The following is a 20,630-nucleotide window of genomic DNA, read 5'->3' as shown; positions in this document are numbered from 1 at the left end:
GGTGAAGCTCTGAGCTGCAGGACAGGTTGTTCCATTATTGCTGTCAGAGAGATGAAGGGAAGCAGCAGAATCGATGATGACGCGTCTGATCTCTCACTAATAACATAAACAGCAATGAAGCTCCTGTAGGTTTCCATTCTAATCAAATCACTATGGATTTAGTGTCAGTCGTGGAGTGGATGGAGGCGGTTGAGCTTCTGCCAGCATTTTTACTTCTAGTTTGTATGATCAGATATATATAATTACATTATAAACACAGCATCTGAAGACAGATCGTGTGCGCACAGAATGTTTAATTAATGAATGTTTCAGTAGTAAAATCAGATTGTGGAACACAAAACCTGCCCTGAATATAATATATATATATATATATTATATATAACACATTCCTTTATAGCGCCTATAGAGTCTGAAGATAAAATAGAACTAAATTAAACTGATTACAGAGCATTTTTATTTAAATCTTCAACTTTTGGTTTAGTTTGCTTAGTGAACAAAACATAATCATTTTAGTCTGTGATTATATTTATTCTGAAGATGAAGTGAGGCCTTCCTGTTCCCAGACTTATAGAGGATCGTGGAGAAATAATGCAAAGAAAACACGTTTTAAGAGTTCAGAAATCAATATTTGGTGGAATAATCCTGGATTTCTTGGCATCATATTCTCCTCCACCAGTCTTACACACTGCTTTTGGATAACTTTATGCTGCTTTACTCCTGGTGTAAAAATTCAAGCAGTTCAGTTTGGTGGTTTGATGGTTTGTGATCATCCATCTTCCTCTTGATTATATTCCAGAGGTTTTTAATTTGGTAAAATCAAAGAATCTCATCATTTTTAAGTGTCTCTAATTATATACAGAGCTGTATAATATTTATATTACCTACTACTACTGTATATTAAATACATTTTCATTCATCTGATTTAAAAAAAAACATATGTGGAACATTAATGGAAATACTGAATAAATGGTGTCCAGTATCAGTTTAATATGGTTAAAGGATGATTCTGTATTTTATGGAAGGGTGTAAACACGGCTTGTGTTAAAGCAGGAGTAGTTCTGAATAAACCTGTAACTGTAGAGAGGGGTTTCAGGGTTTGTGTTTTTATAAGTTCCTGAGCCGTCAGTTTCAGTCCTGATCTCCACCGCTGGTCTTCCCGTCACCCCTGCAGGACATTCGACTCTCACTCAGAAATAAACATTCACTCGCGTGCAGCTCTCGCGTCGGCGGCGTGTTGTTTTCGGGCTGTGAGAGTAATTATCTCCGGAGGAGAGCGTCTCCATAATGTTATTGAAGTGCCGGGTCCACATTAATTATCTGGTGGTGATGAGTTGTGACAGCGCTTGTCTGTCTGGGCTGCGTTTGCCCGTGCCGGTGAGTGGCAGGGGCTGGTGGTGAGTGGCAGGGGCTGGTGGTGAGTGGCAGGGGCTGGTGGTGAGTGGCAGGGGCTGGTGGTGTGGCGGCGGCGCGGCTGTGTGACGCTTCTCTGTGCCGTGTGTTCTGACAGGCCGGCACTGATGGGCGGGCTGGGCATCTGGGCACTCCCCTTCCTGTTCGGAGCCTCGCTCTGGCAGGCCTACGGAGGACGAGGCAGCGCCGAAACAGCCAACAGCGCCGAGGAGACGCCCGAGAGACTACAGGAAATGGTAATCACTCTCATCCTGTCTTTCTCTCTTTATTTCTGTCTTTCTGTCTCACTATTTCCTTCTTTCTGTTTTATTCTGGTCACTTATGTTATGTGTGAAATAAGATGTTTGTCCACAAAAAGAAATAAATCTGTTCTGCCCCAAAACATGTGTTTTACTGAGGCCCAAAACCAACCTGCTGTCACTGTAGAGTCAGGCTAACTTGTGCTGAGGTAATGTTCAGGTATAGAGTGCTGAGGTAATGAGCAGGAACATTGTGCAAAAGTAATGTATGGGTACACAGTACTGAGGTAATCTATTGGTACATCATGCCAAGGTAACTGTGATCTGGTACATTGTTTTCCACAAACAGCACAAATGTTCTCTTAAAGTTTCCTCAAAAAATTAGCTTTCTATGATAGTTCATCAGATATTGCAGACTCAATCTGACTATTGAACATTGTGATTTTAGCTTTGCATTTTTGGCTAAATGGAGTTGTTTTTGTCGCACAATTCTATAAAAATATTTTTTTTATGTTGAAAAACACAATCCAGTTACACGTCCATCATTAAATCAACTTTGTTTAAAGAGTTTTGTTTAGTAATAAAAATGTCTGTAATAGAGACAACACCACATGTTCTGTGTAAGACTGAAGGTGTAGCCGGACTGAACGGTGGAAATGTTCTGCAGAAACGCCGGCAACAAATTCAATTTATCAGGAAACACAGCGTCACTGAGCCTCTTCTCTCCGCTCTGAACTCACGCCTTTAAAATTCCATTTCCTCTTATTTGCATGGAAACGCCCTGAGGATCTGTCCTGTAGCTGAAGACGTCCTGCCACACAGTCGCCGCTCTCCCTCAGAGAGCTTCAGCTCCGCCGGTTCTGCGGTTTCTGGCTCTCGTTTGTAGATTCTGGGATTTCCTGCCGTTTCTGTTCCTGTTTCTGGTTCTGGTCCATAAACGGGTGTTTTGGCGTCTGGGAGCGATCCAGCGAGAGCATAATTTAATTTAATGCAATCCTCTCGCGCCTCTCGCGCCTCCGTCTCTCTAAATCAATTGTCCTACAGACCTGTGAAGAAAACGTGGGCATGTACCGCCTTTACCCCCCTTAACCCCTCCCCCCCAACCACCAGCCTCACGTTTGTTTTACCCCTCAGTTCTTTGTGCAATTAAGCGTGAACCCCTCCGGTGTGTTTGGGGTCTGTCTCGCCCGTGGGGCGCCAGGTTGGCAGCGAGTGAGGGAATGTCGTTTTATTCCAGCTTCGCTTCTGCAACCTTAATCCCACTGAGCAAACAGATTCCAGCCCCCCCCCGCCAACCAGCGCCGCTCTGAAGGAGGCAGGGTAGTAAAGCTGTCGGCTGGCGTGGGGGGGCTCAAACCCCGTGGTGAATTGGAGCAAATGAAGGTGGATGCTTTCACAAACACAAATTGACTGTGCCAGCTCTGCAAAACAGAAAAAAAACACCATACAGAAAAAAACAGCATAATCAACCCTATATTTACCTCAGCCCTGCAGTGAGGAGTTTCTCAGTGAGGATCAAAGACAGACTTTCTGAAATACAAGTGTTGGAAGAAGTTCTTCCTCAAACGTATCTACTGCTTTACACAGAGGAAGAGTTCACCGAACAGCACCGAACTGTAATTCAGTATCCGTATAAACCAACATAGCAAACTCCATTCATTACTAAAGTAACATACATAAATAATATACATTTGTCAAAACTAAAAATGATGAGTTTCTTTGATTTTACCAAATTAAAAACCTCTGGAATATAATCAAGAGGAAGACGGATGATCACGAACCATCAAACCACCAAACTGAACTGCTTGAATTTTTACACCAGGAGTAAAGCAGTATAAAGCTATCCAAAAGCAGTGTGTAAGACTGGTGGAGGAGAACATGATGCCAAGATGCATGATAAAAAACTGTGATTTAAAACCATCAGGGTTATTCCACCAAATATTGATTATTTCTGAACTCTTAAAACTTTATGAATATGAACTTGTTTTCTTTGCATTATTTGAGGTCTGAAAGTTCTGCATCTTTTTTGTTATTTCAGTCATTTCTCATTTTCTGTAAATAAATGCTCTAAATGAGAATATGTTTATTTGGAATTTGGGAGAAATGTTGTCTGTAGTTTATAGAATAAAACAACAATGTTCATTTTACTCAAATATAAACCTATAAATAGATAAATCAGAGAGTCAGAGGTTTTCAATTTGGTAAAATCAAAGACACTCAGATCTATATGTTTATAATTTAAGGAAGGTACAAAATCTTTACCGTAAAGTTTGAACAGCACAGAATAAGTTAATAAGAATAGAGTAAGCTGTGCACTGTGAGACATTGTAATGAAGTATTCAAGCGATAATTAAGGCTTTTTAAATATAATTTTCTATTAAAAAGGGGATTAAGTATATTTTCCTTCAGTTTTATTCAGTGGAGTGCAGAGTATGTAACAGAGGAAATGAATAAGTAGAGAAATCAGCAGTAAATCAACATGTGGATCCGGAGAGTCGAGCTCTGAGATGTTGGATCTGATCCACTTCAGTCTAATGATCTGGATTTGTAGTGTGAACGCGTGAGAGGGTGAGTGGAGGAGGAAATGCAGGTATTAGCAGTGAGCGGACGTCTCCAGCCCCTGACCCTCTCCAGCCTCCATCCTGAAGGAGATTAACTCTGTAATTAGAGAAGATCTTCCAGCATTAAAACCTCTTCAGAGTCCAGAATTACAATCCATCAGAAAATACTCACAGTGCCACTCCTGATCACAAACAGCCCGTTAGCATGTAGCGATCAATCCAGCTAATGGTGCGCATTAAATCCAGAAAGTGTCATTTTTAACTGTGATATATTCTGCATTTTTCATTAATCTTCACTCTGATCTGCTGCTTTCAGATCGTTCTTAATGAAGGATCTCAACTGAGCTCATTAACCATCACCTCATTAACACCGCCCAGACTCACTCTCACAGACCCGCCATCAGTCCTGTACCAGAACACTTCCCTATAATATGTCCTGTGTGTTCAGATCTGTGTGGGTTTATGGGTAAAATAAAGGACATTTTCTATCACCCATATCAAACCCGTACCTTCTCTTTCAATACAAATCATTTCCAGCCTCTCGCTTGTGGTGAGAATGGGATCCGGCGTGACTATCAAATATACTATTTTATTTCTAGTTAAACTGCTGTTCAGTTGCAGTTTAGCCTGATAATTTAACCCAGATAATTAGCATACAGTACCAATGAACTTATGCTGTCTCTGCTGCTGCTCCACAACTTATGCTGCTGTTTACACACTCAAGGCCGTATGTGCAGCGCTCACTGCTCAAGGATAAAAGGATGAAATAATTACTGTTTTACTCAGTTCTACACTGTAAAAATGAAATGAAATGAAGCTTTGAGGTCAACCACAGGCAGTTTTACCAACCAGAAATCTTGAAACTTCAAATATTAAATGTCACCAACTTAAATTTGTGTTTTTAGTTGGCCTGATTTAAGTTTTGCCAACTATCCCTTAGGATCAACAAAAAAAATGAAGTGTTTTCCAACTCAAACTTTATTGTCGCTCACTTTTATTAAGGCATTTTTTATCACCTTGATAAAAATCATTCATTATAATCATTTAATGACAATACCAGGGACTTTACAGCATTAAAAGTGCATTAACAGTGAAACAAAGGGCTTTAATACATAAAGAAGATGAGGAACACGTGAGACCGGTAACAAGGGGGCGGGGTAAGAAACAACTAATGAGAGGGCGGGGCTAGGGCGGAGACAGGACAATAACAAAACAGGGCCATGTGCTTAAAGAGAACATGACTGAAAACACAAGACAGAAAAACAGAAGAGGGGAAAACAAAAGACAGACACAGATTAAAGTCTGACAATATTATTATATTAATTATATTTTATTTTATATTGATATTTAAAACTTTGGATTTTGCACACATAAGCATTAAATGTGATGGTTGTTGCTGGTTAGAAGCGACACTTTGAGTTTATATTTTAATAAAATGTTTTATTATTTTTATTCTGTGTGTGTTTCTGCAGTATCCGGCTGTAGCAGCGGAGAAGACGATCACCCACCGTAAGTAGAATCTGATTGATAGTGAAAGTGAGCTGCTGTGATTGTGATCTGTGGTGAAACGCCGGTTTCTCCTGATGTTCTGAGCCGGTTTGTGGTTTTGTTTCTCAGTAAAAGCTGGTTCTGGAGCTCAGGCTGAATCTGTTTACTGTTTAATGTGAGATTAGTGTGAAACAGGCTTCAGAAATATTCAGCGTCAGTGCTCACATGCCTCCCGCTGATCTCAGAACCTGTTTGTTCACGTCAGGCGTATATTTGTACTTATGAATTCTGTTCTGACAGCAGATACGTTTTGCAGTTGCTAATGCAGCTTGTTTTGACACGGCGCCTAAAAATACTGCAGCATATGGGCTGCGGCGCTGCTGCAGACCTACTGCCTGTTAAACACGCGCAAACCTGCACTAATTTAACACTGGAGGACAGAGTGATTATCAGAAAGATGACAGGAAGACTCGTAGCCTCGTGTGGAGGAGTTGAAGTGTAGCTGTAGTCAAAGTGTCTTATTCATATCAGCTCTGTGTATTAATATTAGCATTAGCATGCATGCTCATTATGCAAATAGATTGCACCAAAAGCCAATGAAAAAGAAGCACCAATGGCTACAAGCAAACACAGGCAAATTACTGCATTAGATTTTTGTTACAGGTCGAGTTGTTCTGTGTTTTAGGCTGTAAGAGTAAGTTACTCTTTTCTCTGCGCTGTGGGGGATTTATTTCAGCTGAATGATAAATACCTGTAATATAACAGATTTAAGTTTTATATTAGTAAACTTTTCTGGCTCTAGTTTGTAGTTCTGGAATATATTCTTGTTGGAATTTAATGTAATTATTTGTGTCGTTAGTGTCAAAATACCAAGAATTACAAAGTCTTTCTTAAATATTTCACTTTTTTACACTATGAATATGTAATTCCCTCTGGTTTTACATATATTATAATGCATATAAGGCTCCCCAGACCAATTATTTGCATACTGGCTATGTTTTCCTTCCTTTTAACTCACTTTCAGTGTGTAGTCACCCCTCCAGAGTACCTTTTCCTATAGGTCGAGTTGTTCTGTGTTTTAGGCTGTAAGAGTAAGTTACTCTTTTCTCTGCGCTGTGGGGGATTTATTTCAGCTGAATGATCCGTTCCTGTAATGTTACCCTATGGACGTTTTGAATTAGTATTATTATGTTCTTGTTGGAAGTTATTGTAAGTTGTAATTAATTGTGCAGTTAGTGTCAAACTACCAAAAATTACCAAGGCTTTCTCAAAAATACTTAAATGCTTAAATACCTTTACATGCCAATAATATTTAATTTCCCTCTTTATATATATTATAATGCTGGTACTGGGCAGCAGTGTTGAAGTAGGTTTACTTTGCTTTTGCTAATTCTATAATTTTGCTAATTTGCTATTCGATGAGTATATAATGATAAATGCGGTGCTCTGTTTTAAAAGCATTGTATTTTGTGTAGCTTGTTTTGCTGTTTAATGTGAATCTTTATGGGTATTTTTTGGTATAGTTGTTTATATTTGCAGTTTCTATGCAAATATGTTAATATTTAGCACTTTAGAATTACGATAGTTGTTGTTCTGATGTATTATCATGTCTTATTCTCTGTGTACCTCTTTAAATAATTAAGCTACACTTGTTATTTTAGTGTGTAAACAACTCAACTGGAAAACACTGTAATCATAGTGATTATCGTAAAACACACTGAACTTTAGTGAAGTTATTTCAGAGCTCTATAGAGCCGTGTCTCAGTGTACTGTTGGTTTAATGAGCGTCAGACTCTGAGCTGATTCACAGGGTAAAATACGAGTGTTTATAAAGAGTATCTGGCGGCTAAAACGTCCGGAGGCGAGAGAAACAGCTCCCCGTCTCTCTGAGGGGTTTTCCTCAATTTTCCCCCAAAATATTCAGATAGAGTGTTAATTTCTCTCTGGGGATTAATTATTCCCTGTCTGTGCACAAACCTCACAACTTCACAATCATCAAAACACAACACACACACTCCCCAGAACCTCCGCCTTACACTCTCAGATAGGAATCATTACACTGTGTGTGTGTGTGTGTGTGTGTAGTGTAGTGTGTGTGTGTGTATAGTGTGTGTAGTGTGTGTGTGAGATCCGGCAGTGCTGTTTCTCAGAGGAAGTGTTTTATTGTGATGTCTCTGTCTGTCTCCTGCAGGCATTAATCAGTGTGTCCCACTTTTCTCATGTTTTTTTTTTCGTGCGCGTGAGAAGATGCTCATCACGCAGAATCTTAAAACTGCAAACTGTGGTAAACCCGTCTCACTCGCCGCGCCTCAACCGCCCATCATAACCTCCTGAATAAACAGCCCGGCTCGGTGAGATCAGAGGGGTTAAATCAGGACTACTGTTAGAGAGAGGGTTACTATACTGTGCTGAGAGGTTTAGTATGTTGTATTGGCGGCCATATTTATGTGTAGATAAATACTGTATTTTTCAAACTATGAGGCGCACTATTAATAAAGATCTATTTTCTGGTCTGTTTTCACTGGAACTTCTAATTCAGCAGGTCTCATTGATAGATAGATAACTAAGTTAAATAAAGCTAAGCTAAGTAAACAAAACTGTAATAATAATAATAAAAAAACTTTCTTTTAAAGTAAAAAATGAATGATGAACGTTTATCTACACACATTTATCTCCTAAAAACTGTTTATTTGGGTGAGTAAAGCTCTTCCATTTATTTACAGTAAGCTTTGACTCCCACATTTCTTCAGCACTAAGGCTGGAGCATTATTAGCATTAGCATTAGCATTAGCGGCTAACTGCTCCAGCAGTTCTAGCCAGGGTTAGCAGCTGGCTACAGGCCGATAATTATCAGCTATGAACAGGAAAATAGCAGTTAGCAGCTAATGCTAATGCTAATGCTACTCCAGTCTGGGTGCTGGAGAACTAAACTGAAACTCCTGTATAACTCTGTACTTCAGTGGAGTGTCTTTACTGCTCCTTAATACCTGACTGATAGAATTCATACATAAGGAGCACCGGATTATAAGGAGCACTGATGATTTCTGGGAAAATTAAAGGATTTTAAGTAAATTAAGTAATTTTAGGCCAAAAATCTCCGACTCTGAAGTCCGACTCTTTCTTCAGCTGGTGTTTAGAGTGTTGTGTGTTTGGGGAGCAGTGAAGGTCAATTAAGATCATTTACTTCTCTTTACCTGCAAACATTTCAACAAGCTGCAGCTGATAACTCACCTGAAGAGGATTTCTGCTGAACGCACTGCTTTACCCCGAGGGGGAAGAGGAGGAGGAGGAGGAAGAGGAGGAGGAAGAGGAGGAGGAGGAGGAGGAAGAGGGGGAGGAAGAGGAGGAGGAGGAGGAGGAAGAGGAGGAGGAGAAAGAGGAGGAGGAGGAGGAAGAGGAAGAGGAGGAGGAAGAGGAAGAGGAGGAGGAAGAGGAGGAGGAGAAAGAGGAGCAGGAGAAAGAGGAGGAGGAGGAGGAAGAGGAGGAGGAAGAGGAGGAGGAGAAAGAGGAGGAGGAGGAAGAGTAAGAGGAGGAGGAGGAGGAGGAGGAGGAAGAGGAAGAGGAGGAGGAAGAGGAGGAGGAGGAGGAGGAGTAGGAAGAGGAAGAGGAGGAGGAAGAGGAGGAGGAAGAGGAGGAGGAGAAAGAGGAGGAGGAGGAAGAGGAAGAGGAGGAGGAGGAGGAGGAGGAAGAGGAGGAGGAAGAGGAAGAGGAAGAGGAGGAGGAAGAGGAGGAGGAGTAGGAAGAGGAAGAGGAGGAGGAAGAGGAGGAGGAGGAGGAGTAGGAAGAGGAAGAGGAGGAGGAAGAGGAGGAGGAGAAAGAGGAGGAGGAGGAAGAGGAAGAGGAAGAGGAGGAGGAGAAAGAGGAGGAAGAGGAGGAGGAAGAGGAAGAGGAGGAGGAAGAGGAGGAGGAGAAAGAGGAGGAAGAGGAGGAGGAAGAGGAAGAGGAGGAGGAAGAGGAGGAGGAGAAAGAGGAGGAGGAGGAGGAAGAGGCTCTCGGCGGCGATGAATCTACTGTTAGACATTACTGAGCAATGTCACTTATAAGTCACTATCATCCCACTCCTCCATAAATCCCCAGAGATGTATAATTTCATTATACCGAGGCCCAATAAAGCACGCACCGTGTACAGTCCATAAAATACCCCACCCGAAATCAGCCAGCCGTCAGAAACTTCATCAAAATGTTAAATTACAGCAGCCGAGGGGAACGCCTCCTGCCCCGCGGGGGCTGTTAAAACAATCGCACCGCTCCCGGGACTCCTCAGAGGAGGAAAAGCAGCCGTTTCCATTCATAGCGTTAAACACTCGCCCAGGAAAAATGACTTTACTGTGAGAGTTCAGATTCACCAAGATACTAAACTTTTACAGCTATTTAATATTTAAATAAGCTTATCTTTACATTTATACACCGTACAGCAGTTTCCTGATCAGGGGCGTTGCCTGGGTATGTAAAGATCCGGGGCTCAGCCCAGTTAAATATATATATTTATATATATGTGAACTGAGGTCAGGATTAAGAAACTCAATTAAATTAAGTATAGTACTAAATTTCAGCTTCTAGCTAACTGGTTACCTAAATACATTTTTGTTAACAACAGCTTACAGTTAAGTTAAGTTAAGTTAAGAAAAAAAAAAAGAAAATGAAATAGAAATTGGCTCATCAGGCACATCAGGGCAAGTTAAATATACAGTATATTGTTGGGATGCGGGGGCGGGGCTTCCCTACTAGCCCACCGCGCTCCACAAAACCAGCGAGCTGATTGGCTGTTTCTTCTGAAAGGCTGAACTTTATCCGTGAACTTGCTCCGTAGTTTGGCGTTAAGAGATTTCATAATTACACAGCGCTCAGTGGTCTGTCTCCTCATTAATAGAACAGCTGAGCTGAGTGAAACGATTCGGGGCTACTGGATAATCATTCGGGGCTAAATCCCTAGAAGCCCAGGCCTCTCTCTATTCTGTAAGAGGATAAGTGGTGTGTGGATCCTCATTGGTCAGAGGAGAGAGTATATTTGCATATCTGAGGGGAAGTGGAGATATTAGTCCTGGCGTCCTGGATTCAGTAAACGGGCCGAATGCCGAATACCGACCGCGTGCCCTGAAGAGTCAGCGAGGGTGAGTGATAATCAGACACTCTGATGAGGTTTGAGGAAGCATTATCAGGCGATAGCTTTATATAAAATAAAAATATCATTATAAAACAGATGTGAACGTCACAGACTGTTTTCTTAAGCCCGAAAAAAGTGGTGTGAAATCTCGACCCGACCTGAGTTCAGGACGGGTCTCGACTCGGGAGAGTATCTATCCTGTAATCAGTGTTATATCTTATATCAGTCCTGCAGTGGAGCTGGAGGGTGTAAATGTGTGTGAATACAGGACTCAGCTTTAATTATCTGATTAATAAAAGCAGGAATTAAACATGTTTCTGAAAAGTGCAGCTCTTCACTGTTTTAAAATTACAATTAAACATCTTCTAAGAGTTTCTCTCTTTCTCACGCAGAAACGCTCATAATAAAGCGCGTGTTCTCCGCGTGTTCCCCGAGGATTTACACTACTGTATTACACTTAGCCTCCAGCTCCAGACTCCTGCTCACTTCTCTCCCCTTTAAAACCGAGTCTGAAATAAAGAATTCCCTGTGTGTGTGTGTGTGTGTGTGTGTGTGAAGGCTTTATTCTGAGTTAGTGTTAGAGTGTTAATACGGGGGAGGACAGGGTTCTGCAGTGTGAGCTGATCTGTTGATTAGCTGTTAGCATTGCTTTAAAATCACCAACACCCCTCATTTACAGACGTGTTCAAATTCCCCAGCACAGTTTCTACAGTATAATACAGCACTGTACAACTCAAAACACACTGCTGCTGTGACCTCTTACCCAATTCTGTAGTTTAGAATATATATATATATACTGTATATATATACTGTATATATATATATATATATATATATATATATATATATATATATATATATATATATATATATATATATATATATATATATATACATACATGCATATATCTACAGCTCTGTGAAAAATGAAGAGAGCACTTCAGTTTCTGAATCGGTTTCTCTGATTTTGCTATTTATAGGTTTATGTTTGAGTAAAATGAACATTGTTGTTTTATTCTATAAACTACAGACAACATTTCTCCCAAATTACAAATAAAAATATTCTCATTTAGAGCATTTATTTACAGAAAATGAGAAATGACTGAAATAACAAAAAAAGATGCAGAGCTTTCAGACCTCAAATAATGCAAATAATCTTGGCATCATGTTCTCCTCCACCAGTCTTACACACTGCTTTTGGATAACTTTATGCTGCTTTACTCCTGGTGTAAAAATTCAAGCAGTTCAGTTTGGTGGTTTGATGGTTTGTGATCATCCATCTTCCTCTTGATTATATTCCAGAGTTTTTTAATTTAGTAAAATTAAAGAAACTCATTGTTTTTAAGTGCTCTTTTTTATTTTTGTATGTTTAGAATATTTCTATTGGTCCATTCTTCACCAAATTCTGATACAATGTTGCCAGATTTGCATTGTATCAGCTCATTTAAACAGGTAAAAGTTAATAATAAAGGAATTCGTATGGTTAATATATCAAACCTAAAATAAGCATTAAAAATCATAAAGAATATAGAGAATTATACAGAGTTGTATTAAATGTTAGTTCTGGTTTAGGAGAGAGAGAGTGGAGTTATTGGGCAGGTATGGGTGTTATTAGACCGTGTTCTCTCTGTATCTGAGCTGGAGGCGGAGATTAGCTGGATTGTGAGGATCTGCCTGCAGTATTAACCCTCCGGCTGCACCCACACACTAATACCATCCTTCAATATATATAAAATATATATAAAATATACCACACTTTCATTAGATTACTGTGTTTCTGACATCTTATTACAGTGGTCTCATTAAAAGTTTTTAATACGGGAAAACTTTAGAGTGAAAGTCTGATATTTTTCTTAATTAAAATCAGACAGAGATAAAACTCAAATATATTCCATTTTTTAAAAAGGGAAGATTTACTGAATGACAGCTGTTTCTATGCAGGAAATGGGGATCTAGGAAAATCTAAGAAATCTAAGAAAATGCTTAGGATTGGTCTGCCAAAGAAAGGGGTGTGGTTAAACATTTAGGTGTCAATCGTTCACCAACCAAAGCAATATATAAGCAATATATAATATATTAAATACCTTACACTGTACAAATGTGCTGTAAAATTCACTGTAATTATCTGTCAGTAACTAACTGAGAATTGATACATAGTGACTATTTAATTAGTAATTAAACAGCAAATTAATAAATACATTTAAACAACATAATATAATATAATCACAATCATAAACTTGCAGCAACTGAACAGTAAATTAATCTATAAAATATTTATTATGAATTGTATTTTTGTTGTTTAACAAATGTATGCTAGACTGTTTTCACATAAAGTAATATGAGAAAAATATTAAAAGTTAATTGCAGCTCTTATTCAGCATGAAGTTAAACCTCACAGTGAATAAAATGGTAACTTGCTCTTACAGCCTACAACACTGTGACCAGATATTCAACCATTATATAAAAAACAGCTGTATATCTAAAGCAACATGGCTCTGGTGGAAAAGTTTAGGGGACGCGTTGTTAGTCCAAGTATGAGTTATTTATCTCTTGTTTTGGGAGTAGAACCATTTTTGTACAGTAAACACAAAAATGATCATTTTCTGAACAGGAAATTTGTAGTTATCTTAAAATGAAGTACGTTTTTGTGCAAATCCGAGAATTTTTCTTATCACTTAACTTTTTACTGTGTAGATTTGTATGTTTATATGCTTAAAATAATGCAACAATTATAGATTTTAAATATATTTATATGAAATATATGTAAATAAGTTACGCTGCCTGAGCTGCATCTGTTCAGTGTTTCAGTTTTACAGAGCTGAGAGTATTATCTATATATTCCAGTCTGAGATCAGCTGATGAGAAACTGTTCCCCATCATAACCTCCAGATAACCCATCACATTCCGACTCCACGTCCTGCAGCTTCCTGTAGAAAACCTGATCTACACGCCTCAGAAACATCTCCTACAAACAGATCATCACTCCTCCTGTTCCAGATCAGAGCAGAGCAGGAATTATAATAATAATAATAATAATAATAATAATAATAATAATAATAATAATAATAATAATAATAACAGCAGCAGATATCTCTGGGATGTTCTGTATGTGTGTCTCTGGATTAAAACACTGAATTATTTATCAGCAGACAAACGTGAACCTGACTCTCTCTCTCTCTCTCTCTCTCTCTCTCTCTCTCTCTCTCTCTCTCTCTCTCTCCACCTCTTTATCTCTGTGTTTCTCTCTGTTTCTTTCTTCCTCTCTCTAGTGGAATATTCTTTTATTGAATTTACTGTATATTTATAGCAGTTAACTGATAGTTTTATTCAGATTAATGAACCTTTAGCTATAAAGGTTAAGGCTAAGAGTGCTGTTTAATTCCTCACAGGAGTTTTACATATTCCGTAGATTTAAAGTCAGTTAAAACCAAAAGGAAACTACAAATAATAACAATAATAATAATAATAATAATAATAATAACCAGGGCCGGTTCTGTGGGGGGGCAGAGGGGTGTGTTGCCCCCCGTTGCCAACAACAATTTTTTTAATTATCTCTAAAAAATATCTCTGATCCAATCACAAAAACCCATTTTGCAATGTGAATATATTTCCTTGCTTATTTCAGGTGTTCAGCAGCCTTTACTCGTATTTTAGAGGAGGGTCAGTGTAGAGTTAGGACTTTTGCCCAAGGACTCCCAGTGGCGTAGTGCAGGATATTCACCCAGAGTGGGAATTGAACCGCTGAGCTGTTTCTCACCGTCTGATAGAAGTTTACTGAACTTCAGCTCCAGTCCTGCAGCAGCAGATTCACAGGATGCTGTAATGTTCCTGATGGAGACGCTCTGTATAAAACGCTGAGCATGAAATAAACTAACTGGTCACTCTTTTGGACGTTTGGATGTTTATTTGTGGGTCAGAGGTTATAAATGCGTTGACCCGACACCATCTGCCCACGTATCTCCATCTCCCCGTGCCTCAACTCCACGCCTCAACTCCACGCCTCAACTCCACGCCTCAACTCCACGCCTCATCTCCTCGCCCACGCCGTGCCGTGCCGAGCCGTGTCACCGTGCTCTCTCTGCTCTTCAACGCGAAGGATTATTTATCTTTTATCCCTCCGTTTCTCAAATCGCTCTCTGCGGCGCGTTTGATCTTCCGCTCATCCTTGTGATTAAGTCGAAGCTGTAAAGTTTCTCTTTTTTCGGCATCTCTCAGAGAGCTTGAAATCTTATTTTTTTATTTTTTTGTAAGACGTCTGTGATATTCCCCGTCCTGTAAGAGACGAGACGTCTCGCTGTATCTCGCAATAAAGAGACGCGGCGCACTGCCTTCAAATACCTCTCCTCCTGAAGAGTGGAGCTGTCTCTCCTCCTCTCAGACCAAGCTATTTTCAGGAGGAAGAGCCGCGGGTTTGACTTGCTGTGAGTTTTATGCTGGTTTTCATGTGGGAGTCTTCCGGCCTGTCTGAAATAAAGAACGTAGTTATCAGTTAAAGTACAGATTTATCATTTATCAAACATTACTGTCCTGAAAACGTCAAATAATCAAATTAGCAGACAACAAATCACTCTCTCTTCTTCTCTATTTTCTTTATTTAGGTCTGTGATTTAAAATTAATATTTCAAAACTCAAATCCTGTCAGATACACCAGTTATTACATCATCTATTGCATATAAACACGCACCAGCTTTGAACAGTTTACGGTAGAGTGTTTAATAAACTTGTGCTTGGTGCACAGTAATTATAAACAACTCTGTAAAAAATAAGATTTCACTTAAAATGATGAGTTTCTTTGATTTGACCAAATTGAAAACCTCTGGAATATAATCAAGAGGAAGATGGATGATCACAAACCATCAAACCACCAAACTGAACTGCTTGAATTTTTACACCAGGAGTAAAGCAGCATAAAGTTATCCAAAAGCAGTGTGTAAGACTGGTGGAGGAGAACATGATGACAAGATGCATGAAAAAAAAACTGTGATTAAAAAACAGGGTTATTCCACCAAATATTGATTATTTCTGAACTCTTAAAACTTTTTGAATATGAACTTGTTTTCTTTACATTAAACCAATAAATAGCAAAATCAGAGAAACTGATTCAGAAACTGAAGTGTTCTCTTCATTATTTTTACAGAGCTGTATATATAAATAATAGAAAGTATTCTGTAATGTAATAAATATATTTTATTGCTGTATCAAACGTTGAATTTCACTGCAGAATCTAAAGAGGATTAGAGGAGATTATTTGCTGTAATTTTATCACTGTAAGTGAGTCCAGAATTTCCTGGGTGCTGTTGTTTATGTAAAGGGTTGAATCTGATCAGTCTTTATTATTGGGTTTGTTGTTCTGTTGAGAGGAGGGTATGATGGAGGAATCAGTGTCTGAGTTTTTGGGGGAGGGGGGGGTTGCTCGGTGGTTCTGCCCCCGCGGGGGAATTGGTTTAAGTGGTGGTGGGATGTTCTGCACATTCAAACACAAATAGGGCAATTTGTGCAAATAACATGCGTAACTCAGGTGTGGACGAGCAGAGAGACTCCTGAGAGAGGTTCTCACCTCCAACACATCAGTTAATGCTGCAGAACTGGGTCAGTGGAATGAATTAGGAGTGTCATTGAATGAGGACACTGCTGGAGTGTGTGTGTGTGTGTGTGTGTGTGAGTGTGTGTGGGTGTGTGTGTGAGTGTGTGTGTGTTATGCTGTCTCTACTACAGGTAATGGTTTAGATGTAATGTAGTTGAGAGTAAACTGAGTGGAACTGAATGGAGTTCTGCAGGAAGTTCAGGTGGTGATGATGATGATGATGATGATGATGATGATGATGATGATGATGATCAGTAGCTGCTGTAGAACAGAAAATCTGATTAGAGATCAGCTGAGAGATACAGGATATCCTGAGCTGAGAGGCTGTAAATACTCTGCACTGTTCTGGGGAGTCTTCCCTACTTTAGATCTGCTGCTGTGCAATATCACCTGAAATTCACATCTCAATATAGCTCATTTTATATATCTGACTGGTGGAAGGATGGTCCCCCCTTAAAATGAACATTGTAGTTTTATTCTTATCCAAATAAAAATGTTGTCATTTATTTACAGTCAATATTTGGTGGAATAATCCTGGTTGGTTTTTATTCACAGTTTTTTTTTCATGCATCTAGGCATCATGTTCTCCTCCACCAGTCTTACACACTGCTTTTGGATAACTTTATGCTGCTTTACTCCTGGTGTGAAAATTCAAGCAGTTCAGTTTGGTGGTTTGATGGTTTGTGATCATCCATCTTCCTCTTGATTATATTCCAGAATTTTTTAATTTGATAAAATCAAAGAAACTCATCATTTTTTAAGAGGTCAATTTTTTTTTTCAGAGCTGTATATTCAGAAGCACTGTTGCTTTTTAAAAAGTTCAGGTGGAAAGTGTGAAAATAGACTGCTGCTGAGGTGTAAGATAGTGATGAGCATTGTGACGAGCGTTGTGCAGTGTGTACAATAAGAGCCCAGAGTGTATCAGACCTAGTGAGCTGTTACTCTCTGATTGTGATCAGTATGAGTATTGGCATTTACGTCAATTGTGCATTCCTTATTCAGTAATTAAATCATTTTATCAGCAGTGTTAGTGTTCAGCCTTCTACCCTGTGCTGTAAATAAGTGTGTTTAAGGCCGTGTGAGTGTGCGTGTGCGTGTGAGTGTGCGTGTGAGTGTGCGTGAGTCTCATATAAACATTTTCCTATAAGTACTGCTGACGCGTGTGACAGAGAGCTAATAGGCTTTCAGGAACTTCTATTGGTGGGTTTTTCTGGAACACTCATCTAATTTCAGCTGTGCTCCTCATTAATGCATACTTATGTATTTGTGTGAAACTGTCAGACACTCAGTGTGGAGCTCGTCTGTGTTTTCTTAAGGAATTTAAAGAAGACACGAGTAATTTGCATCTTCTGACTGGAGCTGCGTGTGTCCACAGCTTTGACAGGCAGTCGACTGTATTTCTCAGCGTGACTGAGCTCTTATTTATATTTATAAAAAATAAACGTACTTTAAGAGAGGCAGCATTAAACTCACACAGAGCTCCACACTCGTCTCACCGCCGAGGATAAAGTTTATTTCACTCAAATTAAATAAATGAAATGTAGATTGAAGTGGGAACACTCTGAACTCTCCTATCAGACCCTTTAATTATACAGGCCATTAATTAACACACTTCAACCCATTTTACACCAAACTGCTATAGACTAGATCCTGGAGATACTCAGGAACTGATTAATGTATAAAATATAATATTACATTTTCCTCATCAGAGCATCTAATCATTATACGCATTTCCTAATTGTGTTGCTTTTATTGTTCTATTGCATTTTTAAAAGTGTCCTTCCACTAAAATCCATCTTTTCTTTTTCTTGTTCTTGTTGTTTGTGAAATACAGTGGGTCTCTGAGTTGTTTATGATGCTGCAGATGATGAAACTCTTCCTCATTGTTCTGCAGCAGCTAATAAAAGAAAATATTCAGAAAAACGAGTCGATCAGGAAAAGCACCGTGTCTACATCAACCCATGAATTAGTGTTCATGGCTCCGCCCACCTCGGCTTGGGTCCGCCCACAGACAGAGCTGAGTCCAGACAGTGACATCGTCTCGTCAGAAAGGAGTTAGCTAACAGCGCTAGGAACAGCATGCAGTTCATTCCTGTGTTATTTGTGCGAATAACACATCAGTGTTTATATTCTTTACCCGGTAATTCAGAGCTAAGAAACAAATGGTTAGAATTAGTCTATGGAGGAAAAACACCACCAGTCCGGTACAATTGAGATAGGTAGGTGTTTAGATGTTTAGAACAGTTCTGTTTACACTAGTTAAAAGTAAAAATCTACTCCAGGGTTTTGTTCCAACTGCCTGAGCGGCTCTGCTCTGCTCTGCATTTTTACCTGGACTTTACCCACCTCTGTGTGTAACTATAGGTTTAAATAGGATCTCCGGTGGATTTGGTGTTTTTCAGAGACTCTAAGACTAGGTCAGTTGCTGAACTGCACTTAGCAGGGCATTATTACACATGTTGTAAAGTAACATATGAACATTGTAAAAACTGTTATTAGTGTAAAAATGTCTTTATTTAAAAAAAATTCTAATTCTGTAATTAGCTCTATAATAAACTCACTGGGGTCCAGATTTCTCTTTTTGATAAAAGGCTTAATGACTGATAATTAAAGAGAATCTTATTATTGATTAAGTGGTTTGTAGCCCGTGCTAATAGATGAGTTAACTATATGGTAAAGTAATGGTTTACCGCACTGTGGTGATGTGTGTTTAAAGAGCCGTGTTGGTAGCGGATCTATATCCGGATGACGCTGGTTTTGATGAGTTAATTATGGTCTGTATCTCAGGGCGGTGGTGGTGTGGTGAGTGTCTGGGGTATATAACACTAGTTTAAGTGCTGAATTACAGCTCAGCTCCAGTGAGCACGCTCCAAATGAAGAGGATGATTGTGGGGGGGGGGGGCTGGTGTTAATGGTAATTTATGAAGGCGGCGCTGATGGCGGCGTCTGCATGCAGGAACACGCGGCCGCGTGAGACCGGACTCCTCACCGCACTCTTTCACACGCTCAGCATTACAGCAATAAAACACAATTACTGACATATCACATATTAATCACCCTGTCTGATTATTACAGCACACTCACACTCACACACACACAAACACACTCTTACACTCTCAGACAGGGGTGTAAATGCATTAATAAAAATCCTGTAAATGGTTCTTTAAGGAATACTCCAGAGAAACCATCACTCAAATATTGATCATATTTCGTCAATATACAGCTCCTCACTTCAGTTTCTGAATCAGTTTCTCTGATTTTGCTATTTATAGGTTTATGTTTGAGTAAAATGAACATTGTTGTTTTATTCTATAAACTACAGACAACATTTCTCCCAAATTCCTAATAAAAATATTCTCATTTAGAGCATTTATTTACAGAAAATGAGAAATGACTGAAATAACAAAAAAGATGCAGAGCTTTCAGACCTCAAATAATGCAAAGAAAACAAGTTCATATTCATAAAGTTTTAAGAGTTCAGAAATAATCAATATTTGGTGGAATAACCATGATGGTTTTTAATCACAGTTTATTTTTATGCATCTTGGCATCATGTTCTCCTCCACCAGTCTTACACACTGCTTTTGGATAACTTTATGCTGCTTTACTCCTGGTGTAAAAAATCAAGCAGTTCAGTTTGGTGGTTTGATGGTTTGTGATCATCCATCTTCCTCTTGATTATATTCCAGAGGTTTTTTATTTGGTGTATATATATATATATATATATATGGATATTAAATGTGTTTTGAGTGTAGTCACAGTGTTGTATCTGCACACAGTTGAAAGCTCTATCATGACCTGGTTTATTTTCAGTAGAAGAGCTGATCACTTGTGTAAAGGACCGGATTGTAATTCTTCTCCACAGTGAGTTATAAAGTGTGACAGAGTTAAATATCGTTATATAATATTCTGCGTCTCTCTGAAAGCTCTCTGAAATTCTCTCCGGCCTCCATTAGAAATAAAGGATATTTAATGTGTTACTCTGCAGTGATGGTCAGAATATAAAGGACGTGATGAGTTTCTCCATTCAGATCATTACTAAAGACAGTCTGCAGCTCTTCATTACCTCCATCTATAATTAATATCATATCAATATAATTCAGCTCTAACACTGCGGCGGCCTGTCACACAGCCATAACTCATTCATATGATTTTACACAGCAGCATTAATATTTCACATATTTGTCCGGCAGAGGAATGGAGCTCAGTTTGAGTCTGATAACAGAGTGACATTTTTATTTTCT

The 20,630-nt window shown here is 39.1% G+C and overlaps 1 protein-coding gene across 1 annotated transcript in view; it reads left to right on the top strand.

The window, feature by feature from the left end:
- fstl4 (follistatin-like 4) overlaps positions 1-20,630 on the top strand; it is a 142,253-nt gene that overhangs the window by 7,404 nt on the left and 114,219 nt on the right. The window contains exons 2-3 of the mRNA XM_022676692.2: positions 1,508-1,646; positions 5,683-5,719. Coding sequence (XP_022532413.2) covers positions 1,518-1,646; positions 5,683-5,719 — 166 coding nt within the window. The 5' untranslated portion in view covers positions 1,508-1,517. The remainder of the gene's footprint in view (positions 1-1,507; positions 1,647-5,682; positions 5,720-20,630) is intronic.

This window comes from Astyanax mexicanus, chromosome 17, assembly GCF_023375975.1.
Source record: "Astyanax mexicanus isolate ESR-SI-001 chromosome 17, AstMex3_surface, whole genome shotgun sequence".
NCBI classification, from domain to species: Eukaryota; Metazoa; Chordata; class Actinopteri; order Characiformes; family Acestrorhamphidae; genus Astyanax; species Astyanax mexicanus.
The sequence above is the reverse complement of the archived record's forward strand: the minus strand, read 5'-3'. Positions and strand labels throughout refer to the sequence as shown.